This window comes from Hemicordylus capensis, chromosome 10 (genome assembly GCF_027244095.1).
Source record: "Hemicordylus capensis ecotype Gifberg chromosome 10, rHemCap1.1.pri, whole genome shotgun sequence".
In the NCBI taxonomy this organism is placed as follows: domain Eukaryota; kingdom Metazoa; phylum Chordata; class Lepidosauria; order Squamata; family Cordylidae; genus Hemicordylus; species Hemicordylus capensis.
The window spans coordinates 16,395,147-16,417,867 of NC_069666.1; the positions used below are offsets into that span (position 1 = coordinate 16,395,147).

The window sequence follows — 22,721 nt, forward strand, 5'->3', positions numbered from 1 at the left end:
GGGTTAAGATAGATTATATTTAATTTGGAATGTATTAAACCACCTTTCACATTGTCCCAAGGTGATGCATGTAGTGAAGAACAAAAATGCAAAACCCACAATGAGCGAGAATAAAAGCAGCAGGTTTCAAATGGCAGAAACAGATAAATGGAGCAGATGATCCCAAACGCTAATCCAGTTGAACATGAACGCTTGCTAATTCTCATGTGTGCATGTGTGTGCAAGGCTGCACGTGCATCCTTACTTGAAGCTCCATTGAACATAGCACAACTTCTTTCTGAGTAAACGTGCAGGATTGGTCAGAGAACGGGTTCAAAGAACCCAGGCCGCCACCCCCAGGGTTGTGCCTCGTGGCCCAAGACACGCCCTCGACATCTGACATCAAAAGCAAGGGGCATTATTTCACTCCCAAACAGAGTAGGTAGCAGAGGATGATTTGGATATTGCAGCTATTTAGAGAAAAGACATGGAGATCCTTGTATGACTAAACACTAAACATTTATTGGTTAAATACACTTAGATAGGAAAGACCTATCTCTAATCTAAAGGACTACATAGTGCATAGGTAAGGAGAGAGAGAGAGAGGTTTCCATCTGCTCTCTAGGAGGAAAGGAAGGATTGTGGCTCAGCACAGGAAGTGCTGCAGAGTCTGTTCAGGGGTCAGAGAGTAGGGACATATAGGGAGACCCTGACTCACTGTCTCTACTCCCAATGCCCCTGGTGGTCATTAGGACAGTTGGTGCAAAGTTCGATGCACTGGAAGTTCATCTTCAACAAATCCTAGGCCTGCAGAGCCCACCAGGACCACAGAATACTCTAGTAGGGAGTGAGAAGGGAGAGGAGTTGGAGCTCATTAATTATTTGTTATTAGTGAAAATAACTGGCTTGATCTGAGCCACAGTTTCTTCCCATTAGCTGAAAATTAGGGACAAATGGCATCCTGTAAGGGGTGGACAACTTTTGGCTGAAATAAGGGACGTCCCTGCTAATAAGGGGCTGTTGGTAGCCCTAGTGAACACCCACCTCATCCTCCGCAAGAGTTAATGAAAAGGAGGAAGCAGAAGAAGAACTGATGGAAGGGGAGTCATCACTTCCGGCTCTGTTTCTCATCCTTCTTACTACTCGGAGTGGTGTGGCAGAGCATCAGAGGACATGTGCTGGGCTAGGAGGAGGAGGCGGCAGCGCACTATCAAGAAGAGTGCACCATCTCGGTGGCTATGGCACTGCCATTTGGGGGAAGAGCTGGTCTGAAGGTGGTGAGTGGCAGGCAGCAGAGCGAGGCAGGCAAGGAAGCCGGGGGGGGGATCTTGCTGCCCTGCTAGCACCCCAAAACTCTGCTGCGGAGGCGGAGATCCAGTCTTGCAGTAGCAAGCATGGATTGTCCCCCTTTGCTAAGCAGGGCCTGCCATGGTTTGCATTTGGATGGGAGACTACATGTGTGAGCCCTGTCTGCTGCAAGACATTCCCCTTAGGGGAGGAGGTCATAGCTCAGTGGAACAGCACAGTATGTTTGTAAAGCAGAAGGTCCCAGGTTCACTCCCTGGCAGCATCTCCAGGTAGGGCTGGGAGAGACCTCCTGTCTGAAACTTTGGAGAGCCTCTGCCAGTCATTGTTGTGTAGTAGACTGGCAGTGTTTTGAATATTTTAAGTTGTTTTCCTCATGGTTGTTTTGTTTTATTGTGTTCTATTGTATTTATGGTTTATGGGCCGCCTAGAGCCTTCTAATGGCTCTGAGGGGAACTTACTGGCGCAACGGGGAAATGACTTGCCTAGCAAGCCAGAGATTGCCAGTTCGATTCGAGATGGTATGTTTCCCAGACTATGGGAATCACCTCTATCGGGCAGCAGTGATACAGGAAGATGCTGAAAGGCGTCATCTCAGACTGCGTGGGAGATGGCCATGGTCAACCCCTCCTGTATTCTACCAAAGAAAAACCACAGGGCTCTGTGGGCGCCAGGAGTTGACATCGACTCGACAGCACGGGCACGCTTTACCTAGAGCCTTCAGAGTCAGGCATTATATAAATTAAAATACATTAAATAATTAAATAAATAAAAGATTGAGCTAGATGGACCAATGGTCTGACTCTGTACAAGGCAGCTTCCTTTGTTCCTATGCTCTCACCTCACCTTATGGAAGGCTCACCCCAGTTGGTTAAAAAGACAAACCAACCCACTATCTTTTAATAGGTACTGGTCAAAACACAGCTAATTTTCATTAAGACTCCTACTGTGGACTGTCAGTTGGACCTTTGTGGTATTTCATTCTGATCTTGTCCGCAAAGCACATTCTCTGATAGCTCGGTTTTTTTCTTTGCTTTTTTTTCTCTTTCTAATTTTGCAGTGATCAGTGGTCAAAGCAAACAAGCTGAAATGAGAACTTCCGTGAGTAGGGTCTCTGCACAATCGAACTGTGAAATGCCTTCCCTGGGGGATGCTTGCATGGTTACCTTGCTCTTCACCTCTTGACAAAATGCGACTGCTTGTAAACCTTTTGGCTGGTTTTAATTGTGCTTCCTGATCTTGTACATTTTCTTTTGGCTGTTTTAGCCAGACCCCCTCCCCAGCTCGTTTATATTGTTTTGAAATTGATCGTTTTTAAATGTTGTCTCATAAGCTGCCCTGAGGGTCTATGTTGCTTTATTATTACATTAATAATAAATCAGGTATTGATGGAAGCCTTGGTCCACACATCCTTTAAAGCACATGGTGATAGGGATGGGAGCTTGTCTGCTCCCCTGTAATGAATTAATGAGAGTTCATCAAAGTACAGTAATCCCTCGCCAACTGCTAGGGTTATATTCCCACAAAACCCCATGGTTGGCAAATTCATGGTTGGCGAGACATAGGTATGAATGGGAAACAGGAGACTAGGGAACTGTGCTTGCAAAAACACCTCAAAATAAAGGGGAAAATGCTCGAAAAATGCTGAAAATCACCAAAAATCCCTTCATATCACCAAGAGGAATGAGCAGGTTGAATCTCTGGAAATTTTTTTGAACCTCCATAAATCACTCAAATGCACTTTAGATCAGGGATTCTCAACGTTGGGTCCCCAGATGTTATTGGACTTCAACTCCCATAATCCCCAGCCCCAGTGGTCTTTGGTTGGGGATTATGGGAGTTGAAATCCAAAAACATCTGGGGACCCAACGTTGAGAATCCCTGCTTTAGATCACCAAGAGTCACCAGGAGTCGGCAAGGGCCGCTAAAAGGAACAAGCAGATTGAACCTCTGAGCCCCCACAAATCACTCAAATGCCTCGCCAGCCGTGGATACTCAGGTCATGTTGACAAGGCCGGTCACAATTCCCGATTCATGGATACTTTAAACTGTGGTTGGTAAAACCATGGTTGGTGAGTGATGACTCATCATTGACCAGGGCTGAGCCAGTTTTACCAGAACTAGAATGGATGCTGATCTTCATATACCGAAAGGGGGTGCAGCGTGCCAGCCATCTCTGGTGGGGGAGTGGAAGTAGGACGAAGGGCGTGTTGATTGGAAGGGGGTTCGATCTGATGCCTCTTGAGGTTCATTGCTGCAACTGATGGGAGGCACCCCAGCTCAGTGGAAGGGCACGTCATGGGGGCTATTCTTATGATCACAAAAATCAGGCTAGGGAAATTTTTGTGATCGTAAGAACCACCAGGCTCGGCTGCGAGCCTGGTGGTTCTGGAGTGGCAAACCCACTCCTGTAGCCTGCCCCTTAGCCCTGGTTTGCAGAGTGAGCGCTCCGCAAACCCGGGCTATCTGCTCGTGAGTAGCTGCGGCGTGGCTCTGCACCCCGGCTACTCATGAGTAGACCCCCGGCCAGGAGGCTTAAAAGCAGCCTCCCAGCTCGGGGGTCTCCCCAGTATGCCCTGCGCGCTCGCGCACGGCATACTGGGGCTTCTGGGGGCCGTGTGGCCCCCAAGCTCCCCAGCCCCGGCCGGCTTTGTCTCGGTGCCGGCCATCGTATGGGCGGCCGATCCGGCTGCCCAGGGCTCCCTTGCCACTCGTGAGCGGGGAGAGTGGGCTTAGCCCGCTCTTCCTGCTCAGCGCCCTAAACCAGGTCTTACTGATCGTGAGACCCGGTCCATGGTTTGTATCCAGAAAGTCCCAGGTTAAATTGCTGGCAGCATCTCCAGATAAGGCTGGGGGAAACCTGTCTGAAACCCTGGAGAACTGCTGGAAGTCAGTGCCAACAATACTGACATAGGAACATAGGAAGCTGCCTTATACTGAGTCAGACCCTTGGTCCATCTAGCTCAGTATTGTCTACCCGGACTGGCAGTGGCTTCCAAGGTTGCAGGAGGGAATCTCTCTCAGCCCTATCTTGGAGATGCTGGGGTGGGGTGGGGTGGGACTTGGAACCTAAATGCTCTTCCAGGAATGGCTCCATCCCCTGAGGGGAATATCTCACAATGCTCACACTTCTAGTCTCCCATTCATATGCAACCAGGTTGGACCCTGCTTAGCTAATCGAACAAGACATGCTTGCTACCACAAGACCAGCTCTCCTCTCCACTGTCAAACCACTTTGGGCTTGTCATTCACTGGCCATTGTTTATAGGTAGAGGCCACACCGTTCCATCCAGTTTGACACTTTATTGATCAAGGTACCAGGCATCAATCATGAGGTGAAAGGGCCCCAATTAATGGCGGTTACAGATGATATATCAAAGCCTTATCACATATGCAAATAACATGATCCAGACATGCACCCGTACATCGTCCATCCTCAGACCATCTCCAGGCCAGCACTGACCAATGTTCTATAGCTACTGCACATGTCCAACCCCAGAGAGGCCTTTGTTTTTAATATCTGCACCTGCAGCATCTTTCCAAAGACATAGACAGGGAGTCAAAGTTTGGTTCATTTCTCCATCTTTGATTCCTCTCCTCCACTTCAGATTTTTTTTTTTAACAACACCATCCACACAGGCTGCACATTTAACCCTCAAATGAGCAGCTTGTTTGGCTCAAGTTAAAACTGGGGCTTCACATCTCTCAGCTGGGGTCCCCTCCAAAATCCTTGCCTAGGGCACCAAAAAAAGTGGGGGGAGACCCCAAGGGCTTGTGGCCAGCACCTGACTGATATTCCCTGGGGAAGCAGCCATTCTGAAACAGAGTCTACAACAAGGGAAATACATTGGGCTCGGGACACCAGTGGTTCCCAACCAGGGTCCCTCCATATGTTGCTGAATGACAACTCCCATCATTCCCAGCTACAATTTATTGTGGCTGGGGGTGATGGGAGCTGTCGTTCAGCAACATCTGGAGAACCCTGGTTGGGAACCACAGGTCTACAAAGAGCCCAGCATATTTCTATACCACCCAGAGATGCCTATATTAGGTGGTAGGTGTGGTGTTTTTGGTTAATCTGTTCCTTGATCCAGGCCAGCTTTTGAATGGAGCTTTAGTTGTATTCCAGTCCTGGCGTAGAGGCGGGGCTAACAAATAGCCTGCAGCAAGAGCACTGAAAGGAGGCGGTGCTAACAAAATAGAGGTGTGGCTAACAAACAGCCAGCAGCAAGAGCACTGAAAAGCAGTGCTCTGTACATAATATCTATTTCATTAAACTATTAATATTCCTGATTCCACTCCACTGCCTTGTTGTCCTTGTGTACCACAACTCTTTCCCTTGGATTCTACAGCACATAAATATGCTAAATAAATTAAATAAAGGGTCAGCCCTGCTACTGGTCTAGGCAGGTGCAGCTTTTTAAATGATTGTTTTATTTCAGAGCCATACTGAGCAACAGATGTTCTGCAGGGCTCTGAAATGAAATAAGCCATCTCCTCTCCTGCAGAGAAGTTGCATGCTGTATCTCATACAGAGGGAACATCTTGCAAATGCTTGATAGCTAGTTGCGAACGCACTGTTCGTTGCATGCTCTTCTCTGTTGTTGAATACCAAGGATAAAATATTAAATCAGATAAATACCTTTGGCCTTTTTGCAGAAGAGGATAAAAAAGTCTTCTCGACTCTCTGCTGAAATGCCACCATTTTCACTGAAAATGCTAATGGGATTATGTAAAAGGTTATTTCGTTCATTTGAGAGGAGAATCACGTTGACACCGTTGTGATGCCCTTTGTTTATGTGGCCTTGATAATTGTTTCTTTTTTATCTCCAAGCACCTCGGGTCTTGTGTACAGTTTAAGTCCTCCAGTCTCTCACTTCAAGTACATCCCTAACTTATCAAGTAGTTTGTGAGCAGATCTAATGGATATTAATGAGTGCCAGGAAGGGGCTGGTGTGCTCCTCTGGTGGAGAACATGTCTGTTGCTGATTCACGATGTGTTTTATCAGTCCTGGTTTGATAGACACTAGACAGCAAGACAGAGTAGACAAAATGGGACAGAATCTGCCTCGGGGGATGATGGGCACTGGGTAGATTCTGCAGCCAAACGGAAATGCTCAGCTCTGATCTGCATATATGGCCGTGGATATGTGTCTGTAGACTTCCATAAATGTACAGGCATGTCGCAGTGGGAGAAATGACTTGACTAGCAAGCCAGAGGTTGCCGGTTCGAATCCCTGTTGGTACGTTTCCCAGACTTTGGGAAACACCTCTATTGGGCAGCAATGATACAGGAAGATGCTGAAAGGCATCATCTCATACTGTGTGGGAGATGGCAATGGTAACCCCCTCCTGTATTCTACCAAAGGCAACCACAGGGCTCTGTGGGCACCAGGAGTCGAAATCGACTTGATGGCACACTTTACCTTTTAATTAGGAGTGTAGCCACCTAATGGCACAGCGGAAGTGGCGCAGCAGGGAAATGACTTGACTAGCAAGCCATTGGTTGCTGGTTCGAATCCCCACTGGTCTATTTCCCAGACTATGGGAAACACCTACTGTATATCGGGCAGCAACGATATAGGAAGGTGCTGAAAGGCGTCATCTCAGACTGTGAAGGAGATGGCCATGGTACTGCCCCTCCGCCCCGTTCTGGCAAAGACAACCACAGGGCTCTGTGGTCTCCAGGGGGCAACATAGACTTGATGGCACACTTTACCTTTACTTCTACACATACTGTATGCAAAATAAATACAAATTTCCCAGTGCCCTAAAGCAGATGTCTGATGCAATGCTTCATCCTGCTTCTTCAATGGAGCTAGAAGCAGGAACAGTTTTGTTTAAAAGTGGTATATAAATGTTTATAGTAGGTGGTAGAGGAGGAACTGCATCCATGGGTTCCTGATTCGAGCTCCCACAGATAGTTGTATCTCAATGGCTACCTGGATTTCTCAGTGCCATTTTTTATTTGTTTCTTTGTTTGTTTGTTTAGCATGTTTAATTTATTTAGCATGTTTATTTAGCATGTTTATGCTAAATACATAAATAACCCTAGACTTACGTCTATGGACAGTTTCCAATAAAACAACACATATTAAAACAAAATTATTATTACATTTATATCCCGCTCTTCCTCCAAGGAGCCCAGAGCGGTGTAGTACATACTTGAGTTTCTCTTTCACAACAACCCTGTGAAGTAGGCTAGGCTGAGAGAGAGGTGACTGGCCCAGAGTCACCCAGCTAGTATCATGGCTGAATGGGGATTGGAACTCGGGTCTCCCTGGTCCTAGTCCAGCACTTTAACCACTACACCACGCTGGCTCTCAATGAATGAAATGAAAACATTACAACAGTTTAAAAGGAAAGCCAGATTCTAGAAACTATATCCTTTCTGTGCTGAGTTCTCTGATCATGGCTGCATCTTCACTGTGTGTTTTCTTCTTCTTGGCAATGCCCTGTCCCGTCCCCCGCTTTCCATTCTTGACTCTCCTCTGCAACTGAGGCCTGCCATCAAGATCACCTGCTATTCCATCTGCCTCCCTTTGGGATCTTCTCCTGAGTTCACCCAGTTCCTGCTCTGGTTTTCTCTTCCAACTGCTGTCACTGAATCCATGACTACCTTTACCTGATAGGACCCTATCAAAAACAACAGCAAAACCCCAGACTCTGCCACAAAGCTACAGTCTGGCACAGGGGCGTAACTATAATAGGGCCAGGGGAGACAGTTGTCTGGGGGCCCACTGCCTTGGGGGGGGCAGAGGCAAGTCACATGACTGACTCCCCCAGCTGCACACCCACCTGGGCTTCCTTCAGTTGTAGTCATCCTCTGAAACTTATGCAAGTTTTAAGACCTGGAGCTACCAGAACAGCAGGTCTTTCTCTAGTACCATGAAATGACTTGCATGGTCCACAATTTACAAAACCTTAAAAAAAATAATTTAAGATGATGTTCTGTTGTGGCACATAGGTTATATATATTCAGTGAGGGGGGGGGCATTTTAAAATCTTGCTTTCTGGGCTCACTCCAACCTTGCTACGCCCCTGGTCTGGCACAAAAACTCATATGCCTGTAAAGTGTGCCATCAAGTCTGTGTCGACTCCTGACAACCACAGAGACCTGTGGTTGTGTTTGGTAGAATACAGGAGGGGTTGACCATTGCCTCCTCCCGCGCAGTATGAGATGATGCCTTTCAGCATCTTCCTATATCGCTGCTGCCCGATATAAGTGTTTCCCATAGTCTGGGAAACACACCAGTGGGGATTCGAACCGGCAACCTCAGGCTTGCAACTCAAGTCATTTCCCCACTGCGGCATTAGGTGTCTACTCTTCTAATTAAAAGGTAAAGTGTGCTGTCAAGTCAAATTCGACTCCTGGCGCACACGGAGTTCTGTGATTTTCTTTGGTAGAATACAGGATGGGTTTACTACCATTGCCATCTCCCGTGCAGTAGGTTGCAGGAAACTGGCAACCTCTGGCTTGCTAGGCAAGTCATTTCCCCGCTACTACAAATATCTATATACCGCTTTTCAATAAAAGTTCCCAAAACAGTTTACATAGAGAAATAAAAGATAAACAAAGATGGACCCCTGTCCCCGAAGGGCTCACAATCTAAAAAGAAACATAAGATAGACACCAGCAACGGCCACTGGAGGTCCTTTGCTGGGGATGGATAGGGCCAGTTGCTCTCCCCCTGTGCAAGGGGGAGAAAATGCACAAAGAACAAAGAAAAGAGAATTCTCCTTGTGGCTCCCTCCAGGTTAAAGAGAGTTGCCATTTTTAAAAGATGTTGTAGTCCAACAACCTCTGGGGACCCAAGGTCATCTGAAGATATGAAAAAGATGACAGAGTGATGGCAGTGGGCATAAATCGACAACCTGGTAGTCTTTCTTCACAAACCTTCATTTACATTCTGATCTGGTTTGTAGTTCATAAAACTTAGTTTGGATACTGATTGCTCCCTCCAACTTTCGGATCACACAATTTGTCCTGGTAATTTGTCCCCTTAGTTAAAACTCTGGACCTGAGAAAGTCCATCCTGCCAACATTTCCTGCCTACCTTCTTTGGAACTGGAAAGCTCTGGGCTATGAACTTCAATATTTGCTTGACCTTGAGGTCTGCTTACCTTATTTTAGGGGTTCTCAAACTTGGGTCCCCAGATGGTGTGAGATCACAAAACCCATCATTTGAGATACCCTGCCTTGTTTGAAATAATCTAGGATCACTTCATTGGCACAGGAAGAACTGGAGAGCTGAAAGAAATGGCTTATGTGCTTTTATACAAGTTGTACTGAAACTTATTTTTCTCTTTTGCCATCTAGACAAGCTGGGCATTAGAATATGCACGATGTAGGTCTATCGTAGCAGAAATCTCTAGCATGCTTACATCCTCCCTGTATTTTGTAAGATGTAATATCTCAACTGTTTCATCAGCTTGACACCCAGGCACAAGAAAAGAAACTTAATGAAGCCAAAATGATCAAAGGGGTTTTAGTTTTTAATTGCCATTTGTGATCTCTGATCTGTGCTTCCATTTGTGCAAAGTCTGGACAATCATTGGATAAGTCTAAAAGAAGATTTCTTGACTCCTTATGAAGATGTGTGAAAGCCTTTATATTTGAAAGGGTTAGTGAGGACGCAAATTCTTCCTTGATCTCAAAAGATGAGGTCAGCTGTCAGGGCTTCAGAGAGGCTAATGATGTAGAAAAACAAGGATCATTTCAAAAAGCAGAGTGAGTGGGGACATAAACTTGCAGTGGTGAGGGTGAGGGGAAGGAGGAGAGAAGGAATGTGGAAGAGCGTGATTTGGTCACTATGGCCTTGCTCATCAATGGGATGGTCCTGGGAAGATCAAATCTCCCTCCCTCCATGCTTCAACATTCTATCCCATCCCAGGATGAGCCAGGACATTTGTTTGTTTATTTATTTATTGTTAAATTTATATACCGCCTTTCATTAAAACAATCCCAAGGTGGATTACAGCAAAATTTAAAAACAAGATTGTAAAAAAGACACAATTAAAATATTAAGCTAAAAATATAAAACAAATCTGATTAAAAATTTAAAACACAAGCATAAAAGCAGTACAAAAGTACTCTGCTCTACCAGCAGCAGAGACAACAATATAAAAGCCTGGGTAAAAAGCCACGATTAAACATGCTTTCTAAAAGCGGTGATGGAAACTGAGGAGCGAATAGCCACCGGGAGAGTATTCCAGAGTCTGGGGGCAGCAACAGAGAAGGCCCTGTCCCGCATGCACAACAACCAAGCCTCCTTCATTGTCGGCACCCAGAGCAGAGCCCTCTTAGATGACCTCGACAAGTGGGCAGCAACCCTTGGGCCAAGGGAGGGATCCAGGAGGATCCCAGATAGCTCCAAGGAAAAAGAAGGCCAGGACCTCAGGCCGATTCAGGGTGCTTTCCAGGTTAGACCCTGCAACGGGGTCACAATGTGTCTCTGAAGTGTGCTTCCACACTTCCTGTGTTGTGACACCGCAGTCCTTATGCGGACAGTAGGGTGCTGTTCACATTTCCGATGCCTTGTTCAGAATTTAATCGCTGTGATATAGTGCTATAACGTCATATATCTGGTGCCAAAAAGTTGCTGTTTTTCCAGGTTGTTCGTTTTCGTGAGACTGCCCCCCCTGCTGGGTGCTTTGCTATGTATGTTTTGAAAGCGATTTGCCTGAATGGAAGCATTTTGCTGCTGTTGAGTGGCTAATCTGGAAAGTGCCCAGGCAGGCAATCAAGAGTGCTGGGTACAATAGGCATAAGGTGGATGTTGCTCGTTCCTTACGCATCCCGACTTTGCCCTTGCGGTTCAGGCGATATTGAGACTACTGAATATGTTATTTTACATTGTGACCTCTACAAGAATGATCAATCAACACTTATCTTGCCGTATCTTGTGATGTTTCCTGGTTATCCAGATGAGTCACTCTTACAAAATTTATTGTCAAATTTTAATTATAAATACACCAACACAGTGGCTAAGTTTTGTTATATTTTATGCAAATTACATTCTGTTGTGTGTGATAATGTTTCTGGTCAATGACCGAAATAAAGTATGTTCTGTTCTGTTCTGTTTTGATGTTGCTCTAGCAGAGCCCTGGAGCAGACTGGATCCCTGGATCTCCAGCAGATCTCTGGAACTGACTTCCATTTTTTCTAGCTATTGCTCAGGTGGAGCAAATATGGGGTAGAGAGCTGGTCTTGCCAGACCAAGCATGAGCTGTTTTGGCTTGGTAGTCAAGTCATTTCCCAGCTGCGCCATTAGGCGGCCAGCCTTGGACTACGGCTTCCTTATAGAGAAAGTGGGACACGAGCCACATGAGCACCAAGACATGCTGTCATGCCCAGGACAACCAGCAGGGGTCAGCCTCTGCTAGTACTGTTTTCTTTTAGTAAGTAAAGCAAAGTGTGCTGGTTGACTCCTGGCGACCACAGAGCCCTGTGTTTTTTCTTTGGTAGAATACAGGAGGGGGTTACCATGGCCACTTCCCACACAGTCTGAGATGATGCCTTTCAGCATTTTCCTATATCGCTGCTGCCTGATAGAGGTGTTTCCCATAGTCTGGGAAACATACCAGTGGGGATTCGAACCGGCAACCTCTGGCTTGCTAGTCAAGTCATTTCCCTGCTTTTAGTAGGGTAGTGATATAGCTTGGCCTCACTCTCCACCCCCAAATTCAAGGATGCCTGTTACTTATGCACCTCAGTTGCTTTCTTTTGCATGAGTCAAGGCATAGCCAAATAAAACTCTTTAGATTTACTCCATGTGGATAAGAACATAGGAAGCTGCCATCTACTGAGTCAGACCATTGGTCCATCGAGCTCAGTATTGTCACTGACTGGCAGCAGCTTTCCAAGATTGCAGGCTTTGCAGAACGTGAATCTAAAAAGTCTGGGTTGCCTTGAATTTGAAACCAGAGACAAACCCCAAAATGCAGAAACAGGTAACTGGTTCATAAGAAGTGATTCCCCTAATCAAGCACTCCACTTTCAATAATATGATTAACGTGTGTGTTTCCCCTGTCTTATAAAAGGATTTTAAATGCATTTTGTTGTAAAGACCTCCACAAAATGCAAAAATAAACTGTTGAAATATGTCCTCAAGTATTCCATCATTTCCACTGCACAGAGTTCAACCGTCAGAGTCCTGTAATTTTTCACAAAGCATATCGAAACCCTCTCAAAGTATCTGAACCAAGCAGCAAATTTCTTTTTAGGATCTGAACCAGAACTGAAAAGGAGAGTTTAAATATAAAAATATGAATTGGAACTGGAACGAAGTCCTCCTCTTTGGAATATCTGTCTGCAGAACTTTAGGTCTGAGTTATTCAGTTGTTCTGGTTTTAAAAGTGCACCCCTTGGACCTTAGATTCTATCCCCTGGTCTCATTAAAGGTAAAGTGTGCCATTGGGTCGGTGTCGACTCCTGCCAACATCCCATTGAACTCAGTGGGTCTTCCTTGTAAATAAACACAGGTTTACACAGAATAAGAATATCGTGGGTGGAGGTGCTGCCAAGGAATGAACCTGGGACCTTCTGCGCAGGTGCAGATGCTTTACTACTGAGCTATGACCCTGTCCCCGAAGGGGAATATCTTCCAGCCGACGGTGCTTACATGTAGTCACCCATCCAAATGCATGGCTGGGATCGCCTCTCCCTGCTTGCAAAGGCAGAGAGCTGCGTTCCCAGCCAGGCTGGGAGCCCAGAGCTGACTGAAGCTTCTCAAAAACAGAGCTGGGTGGCCCAGGCCTTCATTAGAGGAATGCCTTAGCCACTCTGGTTCAGCAATCTCTATCTTTCTTATCTTCTAGATCAGGATTCTCAACGTGTGGGTCCGCAGATGTAATTGGACTTCAACTCCCATAATTCCCAACCAAAGGCCACTGGGGCTGGGGATTATGGGAGTTGAAGTCCAATAACATCTGTGGACCCACACGTTGAGAAACCCTGTTCTAGATCATTATAAACTTGCGAGTTAGCCAAGTATTTTATGCATCACTACTATCACAAGGCCAGCATAATTCTACACCAGGACAGACTAAAGAAGATTTGGGGGGCCCCCACACAGTGTGGAGGCCCGCCCTGGACTTCAGCCCTGAAGTCCAGGGGTGAGAGCGCCGTCACTCTGTTCTGTCTTTGGGCTAAAGGCGGGGTCCTTGGCCTCCCTCTGGCGCTTCTAACCCACAGCCCTTCCGATCCACTCAGGAAGGCACCTCTAGTCCCCAAATCCTATGCTGCCGCAGCCGTCGGGCAAGCTGCGCGGAGGAAGGGGGAGGAGAGAGAGGAGCGGGATTTGAAGAGGCAGCAGAGGAAGCGGGTGATGATGATGATGATAAAGGGCTGCCCGGCTTCCATTCTCCAGGTTGCAGGACTTGCGGCTGCGCTCCAGCTCGCTCGACCACCCAGGCTCCCCGAGGGAAAGGGCGCAGCACGCCTCCTCCAGCTGCCTCTCTTACGCCGCCCGCCCGCCCCCCTCCGGAAGGCAATGGTACTGCACTTCTTCGCGCCGCCCCGCGGGACAGGAGTACCCCCCCATCCCGCCCGCGCCTTCTTCGGCCCTCTCCCCGCAGCTAGTCTACTACGCTTGGCTCCTGAGCGGCTCTGCTCCATGGCCTTGCAGAGAGAGCTCTGGTCTCCTGGCCAAGGGCAAGCGGGGGCCTCTCCTCCTGCCGGCATCGCTTCGAATAATAATTAAAAGGAAAAAGCAATGGTGACCCTCTCCTGACTCTGTGCTCGCCCGCGGCACATCTGCACCAGAGCTCACTGGCAGAGTCCCTGCCTGCACGCAGAAGGTCCCCGGCTCCATCCCTGACAGCATCTGGGAGAGACTTCTGCCTGAAACCCTCCAGAGCTGCTGCTGAAAGTCAGTGCGGACAATACGGAGTTTGTTAGATGGTCCAGCAGTCTGGTTCATTATAAGGCGGCAGCTTCCTGTGCTCCTTTTGGAGGGGATGCCGTTGTAGAGAGCATCGGAAACCCTGGCGAGCTGTTGCCAGCCAGTGTCGACAATACAGGCTCCGCTACACCGAGGGCCCGACTCCGTAGCGGGCCGCTCCCTGCGTTCCTCTGGGCCTCCATGCGCGGGCGGGCGGGCGCGCGCAGCCCAGCCTCCTCCTCCGAGGTGCCCCGTCGTCGGCGGGCAGCTCCCCTCCCATCCCGCCCGCCTCCCCTGAGCGACAGCTCCATGTGCGGCCGGCTATAAATAGCGGGGTCGCGGCCCCTCCTGGGTGATTGATTGACGGCTGCCGACGCCGCTCGCTGTCCCGCAGCCGAGGAAGAGCTGCGCTCCGGGACTCTGCGCTCTGCCGCCCCAGCTCCCCGCTCGCCGGCCGGGCCAGGAGACCCCCGCGCCGCTCCTCTGCGTGGTGGCGGCGGCGGGGCAGATGGGCTCGCGGCGGAGGCCCCTGGGCCGCTCCTACTCGGGCACCGGCCGGTACTCGGCGTACAGCCCCGGGCAGAGCAGCGACGGCGAGGACAACAACGGCCCCCTCGTGGAGAGCCGGCCGGAAAGGCGCAGCTATCTGCTCAGCGTGCGCCCGGAGAACAGGTAGGCTGGACCGCGCAGCAGCTCGGGCAGAGAGCGGCTCTCACTGGAGCTGGGGGGCCCCGAGGCTCGCGCCCGGTGGGCGAGAGCAGAGCAAGGGCTGCAGGCGGCGGGCCGGGAATGAGTCGCAGCTCCACCGGACGGATTGCCAGCGTGCGGATTGCAGGCAGCGCGATTTTCATGCGGGTGGGGGAGAGAGAGAGGAGCAAGCTCTACCTGACGTGACGAACTCTCCCTGACCGACGGCCAGCCTGCGGGCCGCGCAGCTCTCATGGGCGGCGGGTGGGAGGAGAGAGCGCTGCTGCGGGAAGCCGAGGCAGCTGTGCCTCTCTTGCTCCCTCCATGAGGACCAGCTGCTCCTGCAGGGAGGCCCTCCCGGGACTGGGTAGCCGGAGGGAGCTAGCCTGTTCTGGCTGGAGGAAGCATCCTAAGATTTTGTTCCTGGCAGCCTTACGATGCAGGATGCACTTGTCGGAGCCGGGCTGTCCCTTTGTGTTGGAGGCGGTTGGCAAATCAGAGCAAGGCCTTCTCCACAGGGATGTGTCCTGTGGAATTCCTTGCCACAAGATATGGTGCTGTGGAGACTAGCTTGAAAGGGGGATTAGACAAATTCACGGAAGAGAGAGGTCTGCCAGAGCTAAATCGAGCCTCCGTCTTCAGAGGCAGTTAGTCCTGAATACCTGGTGCTGGAGAGCAGCCGCATCAGTCCACAACTGGCCTTCATGATTTGCTTGTGTAGGCTTCCTGGAGACCACTGGTTAGCTGCTGTGGGCAGCAGAAGTTTGGCTGGACAGACCCTCAGCTTCATCTGGCAAGACTAAAAAAAATGGCTTTAATTTTTAATGGTTTCTTCGTCTTGTTTCTATTAGTGTGAACCACTCTTAGAGCCTCTGGGCTAGGCAGTATAGAAATTTAATTCATAAATCAAAGTATTCTTCTGATGCGTCTGCTGCAGCATGGCCGGGCCTATTTCATTCACAGAGGTCTTGTACCTGGAACTGGCTTTCAGCCCCAAAGCTGGGCCCTGAAGAGGGAAAGTGTTGGGTGGGAGGGGGAGAGGAGAGAGTGCCTTGGAGTATGTGCAGAATGCCCACAGCCTTTGGCTACTGAGTTCTCTACGATGGGGCCCCTGCCAGTGTCCCCTCTAACAGGGATTCCCAGATGTTGTTGACTACAACTCCCAGAATCCCCAGCTGCGATGGCTTTTGCTTGGGAATTCTGGGAGTTGAAGTTGACAACTTCTGGGAATCCCTGTTAGAGGGAACACTGGCCCCTGCCTGTCTGGAGTTTCTGGGAAGAGGGGGAGCAGTTGGTAGACCAAGGACCCTGTGACTTCCAGGCAGGCTGGAGCGCTGCCTCCACGGATGGGGCCCCGCTTTGGGAAGAGGCCAGAGGATGCTTGATTGGCCTTGCGTGTGAAGTGGGGAACTTGGCCACCTTCCCCAGCCAGGGGACTGGAGGGAGGAGGTGGCCGTTCATTCGCTGGGTTTCCTAGAGATTGGAGGAAAATCATTTCGCAGGGGTGGGCTGGGAATGCGTTTGGCCTTCCCCTGGGCCTTGAGGAATGCCTGGAGAGGAGGGAAGGTCCTTTCTGCTGCCTGAAGAAGCAAAAGGAGCTGTCCTGGCAAGATGAGGCTTGCAGGGGTGGGACCACGACCAGCTCTCCCTTCTGGACAGCTCTGAGCAACAAAATAGTTTGCTGCCCCCCCCAAATTGAAGCCATATTGTTCCAGGCTGTGTGTCTGCAAGGGGCTCTGTACATACAGGGCCCTGGGCGACCAACCGCTCCAGCCCTCCTGTTCAGAGTAGGGTTGCCATGTCCCCTGGAATTTAGGGTAGCTCCTGGATTTTGGCTTCTCCACCCAGCTGCTAAATTCCACCTGGATTTACATGGATTTCAAATGTGCCGCCCAGATTTTATTCTGGATCCGATGCTGCATAATTTGCATAATGTGCCAATTAGGCCACCTGGATTTGGGAAGCTTGAATATGGCAACCCTAGCAGGCGGTCCTGGATGAGACTCCGGCTGGAAGATCCACAATGCCGTTGCATTGTGGCTGTTAAACTTTGTGGTGGCGGTATTGAAGGCTCTGTGTGCTCTAGCGAAGGAAATGGTAGAATCTGTTCAAGTTGGAAAGGGCCTGAGGTTCTCCCCACCCTCACTCCAACATAGGAGCACTTGTAATGCACGTGAGCATTCTGGTTTTCAATTGTCGGTTTTCTGTTTGCCTTGCAAATGGATTGACTGAGAATGGCTCTAAGCACTGTCATGTTCGGTGGTGCTCCAGTGTCTCGCAGAATGCCTCTTGTGTCATCACCTTGGCTCGCAGCCCTCAATGAGGCTGCCCTGGGGGTCCTGTCTCTTCCACTTGCAAAATTAGTAAGTGTGAATGCAGTGGCTTACCCCAAATGCTCCTTTGTACAAGAGAGATGTTTGTTGGCTTTAGATGTGACCCTGGTGTCATCCATGTCTTGGAACACAGGATGTACTGCATAGCTGTGGGCAAATGGGGGGTGGCACTTTCAAATGGAGAAGGAGAGATCTGGAGGGGATCTTCATCTTTCTTCTGTCACTTGTTTTTGCTCCCCATCTGCTTTTCTCCCCCTTTCTCCCCAAACTGCCTTTCCCCATCTGTTTTTTACCTAATCAGGTTTATTTTCACACAGAACCTGTCTGGCTGGGAGGAACACAACCAGCACAGGGTTTATTGAGGACAAAAGTGTCAGGTGAAGGAAAGGTTTAGCATCCTCATTCTGCCAGTTCCTCACTTTATAGCACATATTTAGTTAGGCCTGAGGTTAGTGTTCTGTAGCACCCCCTGCTGATGCCCAAAAGACTCTCTTGATGCTGATAAAGAGGAATCTTCTGAAAAACCATCATTCTAGGGGAAACAAGTGGTTGATTGCTTTTGTAGTTTTCTGCAACATCACTTTCCCTTCTGTTTTGAAGAGATCAAATTACTCTTATCTTGAATGGTCAAATGTTAATGTTTTGAATTCTAGGGAAGGAGGCTTAATTTTTGGTTAAGAAACTGAAGACAGCAGTAACTATGCTAGCTATCCAATTTTTAACAATAAAGTGGAGAAGAGGCAACCTATTTATTTATTTTTATTTATTTGATTTATATACCGCCCTTCCAAAATGGCTCAGGGTGGTTTGAGGGCTGCATCTCCTATATGGCTGCTAATTTGCATTTTATTTATTTGACAGATTTGTATACTTCTCTGCCCTCCCATGTGATCGGATCCAGAGTAAAATCCGGGCAGCACATTTGAAATTTGTGTAAATCCAGGTGGAATTTGGCAGCCGGGTGGAGGAGCCGAAATCCGGGGGCTACCCTAAATTTTGGGGGACATGGCAACCCTAGTTAAAAGGCAGTCTGGTAGCAGGTGCTGAGAAAGATTTCTGCCTGTATGCTGCACATACATCATCTTGGTAGTCTTTCCAAGAATCATGAGGGTGATCTTTGTTTTACAGGCAGGGCAAATGGCTTGCCTATGGCGCTTGAGAGCATTTTGGGCCAAGCTGAGACTTGAACTAGAGACTACTGTTCCCTCTAACAGGGATTCCCAGATGTTGTTGACTACAACTCCCAGAATCCCCAGCTACAGTGGCTTTTGCTTGGGAATTGTGGGAGTTATAGTCCACAACATTTGGGAATCCCTGTTAGAGGGAACACTGACAGAGACATCCAACTCACCACTCCAACCCAGAAAGTGTCCACAATGCCTGCACAACTACAGCCTATGCAGCAGCAGTCATGATAACTGACTAGAGGCAAATGTGGCAGGAGCACTGAGGAAAGATAGAATGTAGTAGTAGTAGTAGTAGTAGTAGTACATGCTTTGCATGCAGAGAGGATCCCCTGTTGCTTGCCAGGGGCAGAGTCACCATTGAGCGGACGGGTACAAAGAACCTGGGCCATCCCTCATCAGGGGCCACCCCTTGTGACCCTGACACGCCCCCTGCATCTGACATCAGATGCAGGGGGTGTGGCTAACTGCTCCCTATGAGATGCTGATTCAGCGGGTGAGGCTTGGGGGGGGGCAGTGTCCAAAAGCCACTGTGGCCTGGGATGGGAGTTGTAGTCCACCAACATCTGGGGACTCACGTTCAAGAACCCCTACAGAGTAGTGAAATTTACGACGAATATGACACACATTGATATATATTGAAAACCGCCTTGGGGTTTTCTTTTAATGAAAGGCGGTATAGAAATGTAAAAATAAATAAATAAAAATTAAATAAATAAAATACTGCTTTCCAACAAAAGTTCCCAAAGCGATGTACATAGATATAAATAAATAAAAATGGCTCCCTGTCCTCAAAGGGCTCACAATAATAATAAAAAAGAAACATAAGATGGACACCAGCCACAGCCACTGAAGCGATGCTGTGCTCGGGCTGGATGAGGCCCGTTGCTCTCCCCCTGCTAAATAGAGAATCACCACCTCAAAAAGGTGCCCCTTTGCTCAGTTAGCAGGTTTGTGGCCGACCGGGAATTGGAAGCTGCCCCCCACTTTTTGCCACCCGACACTCTAACCATTGCGCCAGACTAGCCCGAGGAAGGCGCATCAACACACTCTCAACAAATGCCTAGCAAGTGTGCACTTACTGCTGAGAAGTTATTGTCTGGAAAGGTTGACAGATATTGCTATTAGAGTTAGAGAAGTGACCGACGAGCTGAGAAAGCACCGGGCAGGCTATTTATATCTCCCTTCTTCGCTGGAATGCTGCGCTCCAAGGCAGCCACAACCAGATCCTGCTCCAGCGGCCCTCTGGTTTCTCCAAGAGGTATGCTGGCACCTATGGACTGATTAACCCAGAGCTCACATGTTCCAGCTGGGGTGTGTAACCCCTTGTGGCTCTCCTGTGTGTGAATCCTATGCCCGGAGGTGGCTGGTCCTAACAAGCCGGAGGGGTGTGTGTGTGTGCGTAATGGGGCACAGCTCGTTCCCGGCAGCCGTCTTCCTCATCCCACCCTATTCATCAGGTAGAGACGCAGCTCTACCTGATGAGTGGCCAGCCTGCCGGCAAGTGCGGTTCTCGTTAACAGGTGGGATGGGAGAAACGGGCCCAGTCGGGCTGCCAGGAGCCAGAGACAGCTGTGCCTCATTTGGCGTCCCCGGATCATGACCTGCTGCTGACTGAGCCATGCGTTTTGTGAGAAGTCCATGCCAAGGAGATGGGTGGTGGTCTGGTCTCAGCCGTGCACTTTTCGCCTTGACCTTGCTGCAAGGGTGGGGATTTCCGGCTAATCCAGACTACTAAACTGGCCATCGCTGCTTTGCGCCCAGACTCTTAAAATCACGTGGTGTTTGGGGGAAATGTAACCCATGAGCTGAATGTAACTCTCCTTGCTGCATTTGTCCCCTGCTGTTCATAACTCTTCTCATTCACAGCCCTTGGTTACAATTTACAACGGAGTTTGCTTATACTGGCAGGCGGTTGAAGGCAGCTGAATTATATTAATAGTAACTAAGACCTGTGCGAGGCGACTGATTTAATACATCCCCATCACGGTTGTTTAAGTGTCCTTCAAAGCTTCTGGTGGTGGTTTTTTTTTTTTTTAAATTAAATCTTAATTCTTTTGTTTGATGTCTCTGCTTAGCTTACCAACCAACCGATTATCTCCCTCCAACTTTGGAAGGTAAAGCATATTGTATTCGCCTTTTCTGACTGCAGCTTTCTGGGGTCAAGGCTTTGATGCAAATCACTGGTGGTTCAGGGGTACTAACCGCACTGACTGACCTTGGCCTTGATGCTGCATGCCCGTGCTTGCTTGTGTTGGAAATAACATCTTGATCTTTCATGCTCCGTTATATAAAGCGTGTGGAATACCCAGCTTGCATCACTTGAGGATGAAGAATGCCGTCCTGCCACTTTGGAAAACTCCTCATTCTCTTCAGCAGGATATCCATGCCTTATCAAACTGTCTGTTGCTTGAAAACACAGAGGCCTGAGTGATTTCTAGAACTGCCTCCTCCTGTTAAGGCAGGCCTTGACGAACTTTCTTTGGATCTAGGAGCCAGCCTCCCAAATGCAGGAGCCGGACAATGGATGCTTGGCAGAATTGCTAGGTTTAGTGACGGACATTATGGGAGGATGGTGAATGGTCCCCTTTACAAGGAACGAACTTAGAGCAGCTCAGGGCTGCCTGGGACAAGGAAATAGTTTTGGCTCATTCACATGATGTCCAGCCAGGGTAGAGAGTTGGGCATCTTCCTGATTGGAGGTTGTGAGAACTCCAAAATCAAGGTAGGGACAGTGATTATGTGGGAAGTGGGAGCTGGGTTGGACGGCTTTTCATCCACCCTTGGTCAAATGCTGGAGAGGGAACCTGGGTAAAGCGTACCCATCTGACCCATAGGAACATAGGAAGCTGCCATATACTGAGTCAGACCATTGGTCTATCTAGCTCAGTATTGTCTGGAGCAGCTTCTCCAAGGGTGCAGGCAGGAATCTCTCTCATCCCTATCTTGGAGATGCTGCCAGGGAGGGAACTTGGAACCTTCTGCTCTTCCCAGAGCGGCCCCATCCCCTCAGGGGCATATCTTACAGTGCTCATACCTGTCTCCCATTCAAATGCAAACCAGAGTGGACCCTACTTAGCAAAGGCACAATTCATGCCTGCTACCACAAAACCACCTAATGGTACAGCGAGGAAGTAACTTCACCTGGGAGTTATTCACACTTGGCTTCAGACTTCAGGGTAAACATTGAAGCTACTTTGAAGTACACTTTGAATAAGCCCCTCCACTCTGCTCTCAGTTTGCTTTTGAAACAAGTCCACATGGCAGCCCATGAGTGTTTTCCTTCTAGCCAATGGGTGGGGGCGGTTCCCTGCAGAGATAGATTTGCATTTGTAAAGAGAGCGTGCCTCTTATCATGCTTATGATTCTATGCCAATGCCTCTCCCATTGGCGTTTTCAGAAAAAGTTGCTTAAGACCAGCATTTTAAAAACCCGGAGAAACATTGAGATAATCTAGAATTTGTATGACAAAGCCCAATTTGTGTGTGGAGTGGATCCAAAAATCTCGAAGGGACTTTGAGGTAAGTTTGGCTGGTGTGTGTGTGAATGCACACACTCTCTTCTGAAGGCGATTCAGTGCAAAAGCCTCCTGGCTGGGTTGTGATGTTTAGTTTATCTTTTGGGCCTGCATTCCAACAGGCAGTTTTTAAGCATGCAGGCTTCCACCCAAGAGAGAACTCTGCAATCCACACTGCACCCAGTAGCACTATCTGTCACTGCGCCCCACTTGTGTGCATGTGTGTGCACGCGTGCCCTTGCACAATAGCTTGTGCCTCATTAAAATGGATCACATTTTTGCACAATTGGTTGGGGCAGAAACCTTTTGCTCTTTGTTATCCAGCCGAATTACCTACAGTGAATGTGAACCAATTCACCTGAATTTTCACCAAGACTCTCTTTTTATTGTTCTTTTAGCACAGTGTTCTTCATTGTAAATTCTGAGGGCCAGTGGCAGCCCCATCCACCTTAACTGCAATTCCCCGACTCATGGTTTATTGAGTCTGTGTGAAGCTTTGGCCAAAGCACTGAAAAAAGCACAGTGCAGAATGGCTCTCAAACTGAAGTGTGTGTGTGTGTTTTTTTTAACCAAAGTGGCCCCCAGTTGAACAATAGTGAAGGCCACTGTTTCAGCAGCAGCTAAGCCTGCTCCTTCATGATCCCAGAACTCGGTCTTCATGATCCCACTTCAAATTCCCCACAGTCCATGGCTTCCCCCAAAACAAAACTCTAGGCTGAAATTCCAGGAGGAAGCATGCATTTATTATGGGAAACGAATGGATTATTAGAACCAAGAGAGTGAGGGGCGAAACCAAAACATAATGGACTGCAACAAGAATTTTGATCTGCCC

At 48.7% G+C, this 22,721-nt stretch overlaps 1 protein-coding gene across 2 annotated transcripts in view; it reads left to right on the forward strand.

The window, feature by feature from the left end:
- The first annotated feature begins 14,385 nt into the window (after positions 1–14,385).
- ALPK3 (alpha kinase 3) overlaps positions 14,386–22,721 on the forward strand; it is a 74,649-nt gene continuing 66,313 nt past the window's right edge. Inside the window, exons 1-2 of one of the 2 annotated variants that reach the window (XM_053272327.1) lie at positions 14,386–14,840; positions 20,451–20,489. In XM_053272327.1, the coding sequence (XP_053128302.1) occupies positions 14,677–14,840; positions 20,451–20,489 (203 nt within the window). In that variant the 5' untranslated portion in view covers positions 14,386–14,676. The remainder of the gene's footprint in view (positions 14,841–20,450; positions 20,490–22,721) is intronic. The other variant, XM_053272328.1, reaches the window with a different exon arrangement.